Below are 12,018 nucleotides of genomic sequence, written 5' to 3'. Positions count from 1 at the left end.
TTTTGTTTTTCTTTTACATACGGGTATTCAGTTCTAGCATAATTTTTTTAAAAAGAATATTTTTTTTCCACTGAATTGCCTTTGTATCTTGGATAAAAATCAGTTGCTCATATATATGTGTGAGTCTATTTCTGGGTTCTCTATTCAGTTCCTTTGACTTATTTGTCTACATTTAGGCACATTATTTTCTGAATGGAATTACTAGAATCACGCTTTTTTCTCTTCAGCTAGTTAGTGGGTAACTTATATATAAAACTTAGATTTTTGAGTCAAGAATTATAACTGAACCAAAATAGGGAAAGAATAAGTTATAAAACTTAGAAAAACAATGGAAAAGGGTTATAATGCATTTTCTCTACATCAAAAACAATTATTTTCTAAGATAAAATGGTTTACCAAGAGTATATTTTTTCATTTGTATGTAGAAGTAATTTTACTTTCTTAACATACAACTACAAGTACATTTCTACAAATTTGAATTCTTAAGATTTTGAATCTGTTTACTATTTAAACATTTTGTCCTTTTTGATTGTTTATTCTACAGGACTAAGTTTGCAGCATGGCATTTCTAGCTCTCTTCTAAGCTATTCAATCACAGATTCTTCTATAGAATGCAAGAGTTTTGAAGAGAATTTAAGTAGCTTCCCATCACCTGAACTCTTCAGAGGATCAGATTATTTAGGTAAGAAAATAATTTCAATTTTAAGTTGCTCCACTATAGAAATTGTTCCTTTGTCTACAATCGTCCAATGACTAATGATCTTTTTGAGAAAGCATACTTCCCTTCCTCACCAAAACCTCCTTTTCACGCTTTGGCTTTGGAGTTGGCAATGTGACTTGCTTGGGCAATATGATATTAGTGAGTAAAATATACAAACCTTTGAAATATGTTTAAATGGTCGGCTTCTCCTCTTACACGTTTGCCATCAAGAGAAGAATATATCCTAATTAGCTCCAGTGGGACCCCTGAATGACCGGCACAGAGCAGAGTGGCCCAGGCAATCTGCAGAGTGCAGAGGGCTGCCCAGTTGATCAGCACACCTGGAATCTAAAGCAGAGCTGCCTGAACCAACCAGTAGACACGGGAATAATAAATAAATGCATCACTGATGTTTCTATCTCTCCCTTTCCCTTCCTCTCTGAAATCAATAAAAATATATTAGAAAAAAAAAAAATGAAACTATACATTCTAAATTGTGGGACCTGTTTACCAATGCCTATTCTCATCCTACCCAACAGCTCATTTCTCTGCTCAGTTTCCAGAATACTAGTACCCAGACTTGAACCTTCCAGACAGGAGAATAGAAGACACTTTCCTAAGAAATCTGAGCAACCCTAGAAAAACATATCTAAAGATAGTGACTACAGTAGTACTTTGATGAAACTGACAAGAACACCCTACAGTGAAGCCAACCTTGTGGCAAGCTACAATTAGGCCACAGAGAGTCCATTGAGGCTTTTTGGGTTCCCTCTTAAATGTTAGCAGAGAGCCAGGAATCACCAGACTTCTGAGGAGTCTCTAGCATAAAACATAGAGATAAAAACAAAGCAAAATATGGGAGTGACATCAGAAAGCTGTTGAAATAGGAAGCCGTGGACCCTCCTACCCACCAATTCAACAGCAATACATAAACTAATCCCACTTGTGAGGAATCTAGAAACTAGTTGAGGGGCTTCTTAACCTCAGAAAAGCATGAAACCAGCCACATCAAAGCCAGGAGGAAAATTCAAGACACCCTCCCACCATAAACTGCACTTCCAGCATGGTACCATATAATTGGCATGAAATCCCTAGCTCCAAGATTCTCCCTGCAAGCAAAGGAAAGGACTGAACCATGCATCAAACATTCTAAATTTTTTTGGCGCTACCCAAAGGATTGGATACCATCTTGCCTGTTCCAGAGTACTAATGGGACCTGACATACTCTAGAAGACTGATGGGTGATGAGAACAAAGCAGCTTGGTCTAGCATGCAAGTTTTCATCTCACTTATCTAACAGAATTCAAAATAATCATCACTAAAGATGTTCAATGAGCTTAGGAGAGCAATGCATGAAAGTAGTGAGAATTCCAAGAAAGGCATAGAAAACTTTTTTAAGAATCAAACAGAAATCTTAGAGCTAAGGAATATAATAAATGAACTGAAAAATTTAATAAAAGGATTCAACAGCCAACTAGATCAAGCAGAAGAAAGAATTAGTGAATTCAGAGTGAAGAGAAAAATCAAACAGGTCAAAATATTTATTCCAGAGAGAGGCTTATTCACAGAAACAGTGGCTACAAAATCCCAAATCTGGGAAAAGAAATGTGTATTCAATTCTTTTTTTTTTTAATATATTTTATTGATTTTTTACAGAGAGGAAGGGGGAGGGATAGAGAGTTAGAAACATCGATGGGAGAGAAACATCGATCAGCCGTCTCCTGCACATCTCCCACTGGGGATGTGCCCCCAACCCAGGTACATGCCCTTGACCGGAATCGAACCTGGGACCCCTCAGTCCGCAGGCCGACGCTCTATCCACTGAGCCAAACCAGTTTTGGCGAGAAATGTGTATTCAATTCTAAGAAGCACAAAGAACCTCAAATAAGATGACGCAAAGAAATCTACACTAGAACACATAAATTGTCAAAGTCAAAGAGAATTTAAAAGCAGCAATAGAAAAGTGGCTTGATATGCCAATGGGAACCCCATGAGACCATAAATATATTTCTTAGCAGAAACCTTGTAGGCCAGAAGGTAGTGAAATGATACAGTCAAAGTGGGGAAAGAAAAAACTGTCAGTCAAGAATATTATAACTAGCAAAACTATCCTTAAAATCACAATGAAGTGATAAAGACCTTTCCAGACAGACAAAAGCTGAAGGGGTTAATCATTTCTTGACATGCCCAATAAAAAGTGCTTCAGGGAGTTTTTCACATTGAAACAAGATTCAATGCAATATGAAAGCATAAAACACTAGTAAGTATGTAAACAAATACAGAATAGTTAATACTGTAATTGGTATGTAATTCACTTAATTCTAGTATAAAAGTTAAAAGACGGTATTTAATTATAACTATAAAAATATGTTGATACACAATGTAAAAAGATGTAAATTGTAACAGCAATAACTGTGAGGGGAAAAGTAAAATGTAGAGTTTTTGTATATGATTGAAGTTTTTATTAGTTTTATGTTAAAACTAAGTTTCGTGGTAACCACAAAGAAAATACCTATAGAAGATACACAAAAGAAAAATAGAAAGATGTCAAAGCATGTGAATATGTACATCAATAAAAAGTAAAGGATGATGGCAAGACAGGAAAAAGGACAAAAGGACTACAAAAAAACAACAAAATAGTAATAGTAAGTCCTTCACTATCAATAATTGCTTTAAATGTAAGTGGATTAAACTCTCCAATCAAAAGATAGTGGCTGAGTGGATTTTAAAAGACTGACTCACTTTAGACTTAAGGACACACATGTTGAAAGTGAAGGGATACAAAAAGACATTCTATGTAAATGGTGACCAAAATAGAGCAAGAGTGGCTATACTTAGATAAAATAGAAATTAAGTCAAGATCTATCACAAAAGACAAAAAAGTACATTATATAATGATAAAAGGTTCAACTCACTAGGACCATATAACAATCTACACTAATAAAAGAGAAAAATGGTAATTGGCGTACGGCGATACCGTTTTCATTGGCTAATCAGGGCTATATGCAAATTAACTGCCAACTAAGATTGGCAGTTAACTGCCAACAAGATGGCGGCTAATTTGCATATGTAGGCACAATGCAGGGAGGCGAAAGGGAAAGCAGGAAGAAGCCCCTTGCCACTGACAGTGATCGGAAACCCAGGGGGGAGCTAAGAGCTGGGGGGCAGGGCCGCCTTTGCCCTGCCCCCCAGCCATGATTGGAGAATCAGGTGCCTTTGCCGCCCTGGCCAGTGATAGCAGGAAGTAGGGGTGGAGCCAGCGATGGGAGCTGGGCAAGGTCGAAGCTGGCAGTCCCAGGAGCTAGGGATCCCTTGCCTGGGCCTAAAGCGAAGCCCATGATCGCGGCGCCCCCCGCTGCCACTGCAGGTCCCCGCTGCCTGGGCCGGACGCCTAGGCCAGAGGCGTTAGGCCTGGGCAGGGGCGGAGCCTGCAACCGCAGGGAGCTGGGGGTCCCCTGCCCAGGCCTGACACCTCTGCCGGAGGCCTCAGGCCTGGTCAAGGGGCCGATCTGGTGATTGGTGATCGGAGGGTGATGAGGGTCAACTCCTCTGCCTGAGGCATCAGGCCTGGGTGGGGGGCGGAGCCGGGTATTGGGGGGATATGATGGTCCCCTTGACCAGGCCTGAAGCCTGGGTCAGAGGCGTCAGGCTTGGGCGGGGGGTGGAGCAAGCGATCAGAGGGAGATGGGGGTCCCCTGCCCAGGCATGATTCCTGGGCCAGAGGCCTCAGGCCTGAGCGGGGGCCAGAGCCAGTGGTCGGGGGGAGATGGGGGTCCCCTGTCCAAGCCTGACACCTCTGGCAGAGGCGTCAGGCCTGGGCAAGGGGCCGATCAGGCGATCGGAGGGTGATGGGGGTCAACGCCTGAGGGCTCCCAGTATGTGAGAGGGGGCAGGCTGGGCTGAGGGACACTCTCCCCCCCCCACACACACACACCCAGTGCACAAATTTCGTGCACCGGGCCCCTAGTTTTAAATAAATATGTGCCCAACATCAGAGTATCTAACATAAAGTATACACTGACATAACTAAAAGCAAAAACAGGCAATAAAATAATACAATAGTGGGAGAATTCAGGTACCTCACTTTCAAATAATGGACAGAATGTCTAGATAGAAAATCAGAATTTCTTGATTTCAAAATATATTGCAGATTATGTTTTACAGTAACCATATGATACTGGCACAAAGAGACATAAACCAGGTAGAACAGAATAGAGAGCCCAGACATAAATCCATGTGTATGCAGTCACCTAATCTTTGACAAGGATGCCAAAAATACATAATGAGGAAAGAGTAGTCTAACAAATGATGTTGGGAAACGATATCCACATACAAAAAGTGAAACTGGACCCTTACCTTACACCATACACAAAAATTAACTAAAAATGTATTAAATATGTAAACATAAGATCAAAATCTATAAAACTCCTAGAAGAAAACAGGGGACAACTTCATGACATTGGTTTTGGCAATGATTTGTTGGATATGACACCATAAACACAGGTAACAAAAGCAAAAATAGACAACTGGAGCTACATACAAACAAACCAAAAAAGCTTTTGCACAGCAAAAACAATGAACAGTGTAAAGGTAACCTACAAAATTGGAAAACATATTTGCAAACTTAATATATGATAAGGGATTAGTATTCAAAAATATATTGCCCAGTCTCTGAAATCAATAAAAATATATTAAAAAAGTATATTAAGAAATTCCTACAACTGTGGGGTGGGGAGGGGAACACAAATAACATGATTAAAAATGGGTAAAGGACTTGAATAGGTGTTTTTTTCCTCCAAAGAAGACACAACTAGCCAACAGATACATAAAAAGACATTCAACATCACTAATCAGGGAAATGCAAATCAAAACCACAATGAGATACCACCATATCTGTTGAAATGGTTATTTTTAAAAAGATGTCTTGGCAAGGATGTGGAGAAATTGGAACCCTTATACCCTTTTGATGGGAATGTAAAATGATACAACTGTTAGGGAAAACAATCTGGAAGTTCCTTAAAAAAGTGAAAGTGGAACTACCATATGACCCAGTAATCCCACTTTTGGATATTTATTCAAAACCAGAGGCCTGGTGCCCTCTTGCAGTCCGGGAGCCCTCGGGGGATGTCTGATTTATGACTTAGGTCTGCTCTCCTTGGGAGTGGGCCTAAGCTGGCAATTGGACATCCTTAGCACTGCCGCAGAGGTGAGAGAGGCTCCTGCCACCGCCTCTGCATTCGCCAGCTGTGAGCCCAGCTTCTGGCTGAATGGTGCTCCCCCTGTGGGAGTGCACTGACCACCAAGAGGCAGCTCCTGTGTTGAGCGTCTGCCCCCTGGTGGTCAGTGCACATCATAGTGACCAGTTGGCCCGTCCTTTGGTCGTTCGGTTGCTTAGGCGCTTATATATATAGGTAGCCAAGAGTGGAAATAACTTAAATGTCTATGGGTGGATGAATGCATAAAGAAAATATAGTATATATACAGTTAATGGAATATTAGCCTTAATGCCTGTCCAGTGTGGCTCAGCAGTCGAGCATTTGACCTATGAACCAGGAGGTCATGGTTCAATTCCTTGTCAGGGCACATGCCTGGGTTATGGGCCCCACCCCCAAAAGGGGGCATGCAGAAGGTAGCCGATCAATGATTCTCTGTCATCATTGATGTTTCTATCCTTTTCTTCCTCTCCCTTACTCTCTGAAATTAATAAAAATTTTTTAAAGAATATTCTGGTTTAAAAGAGCCTAGCACAACATGAAAAACACCAAGATAGAGCATTATGAACTTCAGAACATCAGAGAATGGAATTTATACGATGGATGATAAATGGAATTTATCAGAGGATGGATTTATATGATTTTGTAGTTTTAAGTTAAATAGATGAAAAATAGAGAAAACTAAGCAAACAAAAAGACTTTTATTAACCCCAGGGAAAGCAAAAGGTAGTCATAGTATACCACAAGAATAAATAGCATTTTTTATGTAGACATTACCATAATGTCTACATTGAATGTTTATCTAATTAAATATGTGATATAGTAATATGAGGACAATGGGAAAGGTGAGAATAGGGATGTAAAAGAGAATAGCCTCATTTTTCTTTCTCTTTTTTTTTGCTGCAAAAAACTTTATTGTTTCATTTGGTTCAATGCATGAGAGAGGGCTTTAGGGTGGTTAAAAGAATGGCTAGTAGTTTGGGAAGAGGCTCAGGTAAAAGCCAGACACCAAGGGAATGCAGAGGGGCCCCTCAAAAGCCTCTGGGCTCCAAAGGCTCCTAGTTGTGCTTGAGGGTGAGCCTTTTGAAGAGATATTACTCAGCCCAGTCTGGGGGCCGGCCAGCCTGCTGATGTTAGGTGGCTGACCATCTTCTTTTTTTTTTTTTTTTAATATATTTTTTATTGATTTTTTACAGAGAGGAAGGGAGAGGGATAGAGAGTTAGAAACATTGATGAGAGAGAAACATCGATGAGCTGCCTCCTGCACACCCCCCACTGGGGATGTGAATGCAACCAAGGTACATGCCCTTGACCGGAATCGAACCTGGGACCTTTCAGTCCGGAGGCCAACGCTCTACCCACTGAGCCAAACCGGTTAGGGCTGACCATCTTCTTGATGAGTTTCATCTCCTCATCCAGGAAGTGGTTCTCCAGGAAGTCACAGAGATGAGGGCCTGCACTGGTAGAACCCAGGGCAGACAGCTCCTAAAGGGCCTGGTTCAGGTTCCTCTCCAAGGCCAGGGCGGTTTCCATGGCATCCTGAGTTTTGCCCCACTCATCTGGGGAAGGCTTCAGCACCTCCTGGAAGAGAATGTGGCCACTGTGCTTGTTTTGCAACTTTAAGAATTGGAACTCCCATTTGACCCAGTAATCACGCTTCTAAGACTATATCCCGAGAAACCAGAAACACCAATCAGAAAGGATATATGCACCCTTATATTCATCGCAGCACAATTCACCATAGCTAAGATTTGAAACAGCTTAAGTGCCCATCAGCAGATGAGTGAATTAGAAAACTGTGGTACATCTACACAATGGAATATTACGCAGCTATAAAAAAGAAGGGACTTTTACCATTTGCAAAATGGATGGAACTGGAGAGCATTATGATAAGCGAAATAAGCCAGTCAGAGAAAGAAAAATATCACATGATCTCACACATATGTGGGGTATAATGATCAACACAAACTGATGAATAAAAATAGATCCAGAGACAAATGGCAGGGGAGTCGGGGGGAGGCGGGGGTTAGAGATCAACCAAAGGACTTGTGTGTATGCATATTAGCATAACCAATGGACACAGACACTGGGGCGGTGGAGGAATGCCCTCAGGGGTGGATGTGGCTGGGAGGGTCAATGGGGGGAAAGGAGATATATGTAATACTTCAAACAATAATAAATAAATACATAAATAAATAAATAAATAAATAAATAAAAAGAAATGCTCAATGCCCTCAGGCTTCTTCTCCACCAGCTCGCAGAAGTGACCCACTCCCTCTAGAGCAGAGGTGGGCAAATTTTTTGACTCAAGGGCCACAGTGGGTTCTTAAACTGGACCGGAGGGCTGGAACATAAGCATGGATGGAGTGTTTGTGTGAACTAATATAAATTCAAAGTAAACATCATTACATAAAAGGGTACGGTCTTTTTTTTTTTTAGTTTTATTCATTTCATTCATAGTTTGCCCACGGCTGGTCTAGAGCCACATTATCAGGTCAAAGTAGAAGCCCAGAGAGAGGTAGGTGTAGGAGGCCCGCAGGTGCAGGTTGGCCAGGTGGTTGACCAGAGCCTCCACCTCGGTGGAATAATTCTGCTGAATTTGGGAGCTCATGGTTGTTCAGCAATGACGAGTTAAGGTAGAAAGAAAACAACCTGGTGTGTTGGCTGGTCTTAGATGTGGTTCTGAAGGTGGTGACTGGATAAGACATTAGAGAGTGGCCAGAGGCTGGAAGAAGGGGCATCTCTGGATCTGTTCTGTCCAAACACTGTTGAAGCAAGAGACAGATCCAGGACCACAGAGGGCACTGCCAATAGCCTGAATTTCCCATAGTGAGAAGTCAATGGAAAGTTTAAAACTGACATCAAGTAATAACACTATGTTATTTAGTGATATGATAATGGGACATAGGTATAACATACATAAAATATGACAAGGAGCTCCCATGTGTGCTAATTGTCCCTTAGATCAATAATCTCCTTGGGGCAAAAGTCTGAAAGTGGGTTAGAGCATGGGAATAGGCCAAGGCTTGTCTTTTTTCTCTTTCTCATCCAAAATGTTAGTTATCAGAACTGTGCATGGGCTGGGGACCTAAGCTGAAGTAGGAAAGGTAACCTGCCACTTGTGTGCTATTGTTCAAAGTTTTGTGCCATTTCTCCCTGCTTTGTTAGATTGGGAATGTCCCAAGTTGGAAGAATACATGCAATGCAAGAATTCTACTCTTCTGGATACCAGTAAAGCAGTAGCAATAGAGAAGGCACCACAGTTTTCAAACCTCTCTGCAATTTTAGGTGAGTTTTTACATTCTTTTTTCTCATACCACAGGAGAAAACCTCAATACTTGATTAAGGTGGTATCTGGTGGTTTTCTCCATTATAACATTACTAGTTTTTCTTTGTAGTTAATAAATATTTAGAAAAAGATAGTTTGAAATTCTGAAAATCCTGTCTCCTCAAACTCATTCACTAATATTACCAGACATCAGAGGAAACTGACTGCAACAGTTATTTACATTTCAATAAGTAGAGAAAGTGTATGTAATTAAAATTCTTCATTAATTATCCTTCCATTTCCACTTTCCTGAGATTTTCAGGCTCTCTCTTTCTTTTTTTAAAATATATTTTTATTGATTCCAAAGAGGAAGGGAGAGTGAGAGTGAGAGAGAGAAACATCAATGATCAGAGAGAATCATGGATTGGTGCCTCCTACATGCTCCCTACTGGGGATCGAGCCCACAATCCAGACATGTGCCCTTCACCAAAATCAAACCCAGGACCCTTCAGTCCCCAGGCCAATGCTCTATCCACTGAGTAAAACCAGCCAGGCCATGCTCTTTCTTTCTACTGCAACTTCTCCATCAGCATTTTATATAGAGTTTATTTACTCCTGTGAAACCTGGAACTCTTGAGATAAATATATTTTAAAGAATACTTTATTCTATCTGTCAGATTATTCAACACATATATTTTTTCTTCTAAAATTATTACAAAAGCAGTTATTAGTGTTTTTCATATTTGAGTTTTCTGTACTTATAGTGAATGATAAGTTAAATAATTAAAATTGTAAAGTATGTTTTTATTTGTAGATAATGCAGCTTGTGAAGTACTTGCTGAGAAAACTTACACTTTAACACCTGAAAAAACAAAGAAAAAAGCAAGTATTAAAGCAGAATAATTATATAAACTGTAAATTTTATTAACATAGGACATATTTTTAACCAACACTTTTATAGAAATAATTTTTCAGCTATTTAAGTCAATAATTCAAACACTTTTTGAGTTTAGCAATTATATTACACTAGAGGTCCGGTGCACAAAAATTTGTGCACTCGGGGGAGAGGGGGGGTACCTCAGCCCGGCCTGTGCCCTCTTGCAGTCTGGGTCCCCTCGGGAGATAACGACCTGCTGGCTTAGGCCTGCTCCCAGGTGGCAGAGGGCAGGCCTAATCCCTAGGTGCAGCCCCTGGTTGGGCTCAGAGCAGGGCCGATTGGGGAATTGGGGCGCCGCCCCCTGTCATGCACAGAGCAGGGCGGATTGGGAGGTTGCGATGCCACCCTCAGTCACGCTCAGGGTAGGGCCGATTGGGGGGTTGGGGCACCGCCCCCTGTCACACTCAAGGCAGGGTCGATGGGGAGGTAGCGGCGCCACCCCTTGTCATGCACAGAGCAGGGCGGATCAGGGGGTTGGGGCGCCGCCACTGTCACACTCAGGGCAAGGCCGATGGGGAGGTTATGGCTCTACCCCGTCACACACAGAGCAGGGCCCCTGGGGTGGGGGGGGTTGGGGCGCCGCCCTCTATCACCCACAGAGCAGGGCCGATGAGGGGGTTGGGGTGCCACCACTCTCACACTCAGGGCAGGACCGATGGGGAGCTTATGGCTCTACCCCGTCACACACAGAGCAGGGCCCCTGGGGTGGGGGGGTTGGGGCGCCGCACCCTGTCACACACAGAGCTGCAGGGCGATCAGGAGGTTGGGGAGCTCCCCCCTATCAGGCACAGAGCAGGGCCGATCAGGGGGTTGGGGCGCCTTCCCCTGTCTGGAACAGAGCAGGGCTGATAGGGAGGTTGTGGCCCCGCCCCCTGTCACACACAGAGCCGCAGGGCAATCAGGGGGTTTGGGCACTGCCCCCTGTCACGCTGATCCCAGTGCCGGGAGGCCTCGCGGCTCCGCTGATCCCGGGGCTGGGAGGCATATTACCCTTTTACTATATAGAATAGAGGCCTGGTGCACGGGTGGGGGCCGGCTGGTTTGCCCTGAAGGGTGTCCTGGATCAGGGTGGGGGTCCACACTGGGGTGCCTGGCCAGCCTGGATGAGGGGCTGAGGGCTGTTTTCAGGCTGGGACTGAAGCTCCCAACTGCTCCTTTTTTTCTTTTTTTTTTTATTTTTTTTTTTTATTCTGAGCCAGCTTTAGCTCTGAGGCTCCAGCTCTTAGGCCTCTGCTCCTGAAAGCAGGTATCTGGTTTGTTTAGGTTCTACAATCAAAACTCTGTATCAACTCCAGGTCTGAGATCCTGGCTAGCTGAAAGCTGGTTTCTGGGGTTTTGTTTAGCTTCTATTTTTGTAACTATGTTTCAAACTGCCAGCTCAGAGGCCTGCAGCGGCAGGCGGGGAACGTTGGTTTCCTCTGTCACTGAAGCAAGCAAGCCTCATGTTAGTTTCAAGCTTCCTGGCTGCTGGCCGCCATCTTGGCTGCCAGTTAATTTGCATGTCTCGCTGATTAGCCAATGGGAAGGGTAGCGGTCGTACACCAATTACCATGTTTCTCTTTTATTAGATAGGATTATTGTTACATGAGTATATAACATATCAGTTTAAATGAAGTTACTTAAAATTTATAATTTTTCCAACTTAATCATTAAATCAATAAGACATTTGCTATGTAGCCAGAGCAGTGCTTTAGGCTGAGGAATACGTGTGAATTCCTATATTAGGCCTGGAATCTACAGGTCTTTGGACTTTATTTAGATAGCAGGAGCTACTGTCTACATGGCTACTCTATGCTAAGCATTATTCTAAGCACTTTTCATTAATTATATCTCTATGCATTCCTATCAGGTAAGCTTTTTGTTTGCTTGCTTTGTTTTTACCTTTTTATAGCTGAGAAAA

General features: G+C 42.5%; 1 protein-coding gene across 1 annotated transcript in view; it reads left to right on the top strand.

The window, feature by feature from the left end:
* Positions 1-12,018, top strand: part of MEIKIN (meiotic kinetochore factor) — a gene marked incomplete at its 5' end in the record, with an annotated part of 38,376 nt that overhangs the window by 6,950 nt on the left and 19,408 nt on the right. Inside the window, 3 exons of the mRNA XM_081092777.1 lie at positions 545-682; positions 9,082-9,201; positions 9,996-10,063. Of these exons, the coding sequence (XP_080948903.1) occupies positions 545-682; positions 9,082-9,201; positions 9,996-10,063 (326 nt within the window). The remainder of the gene's footprint in view (positions 1-544; positions 683-9,081; positions 9,202-9,995; positions 10,064-12,018) is intronic.

Source organism: Myotis nattereri, assembly GCF_964212035.1.
Source record: "Myotis nattereri genome assembly, chromosome: 5".
Taxonomy (NCBI): domain Eukaryota; kingdom Metazoa; phylum Chordata; class Mammalia; order Chiroptera; family Vespertilionidae; genus Myotis; species Myotis nattereri.
The sequence above is the reverse complement of the archived record's forward strand: the minus strand, read 5'-3'. Positions and strand labels throughout refer to the sequence as shown.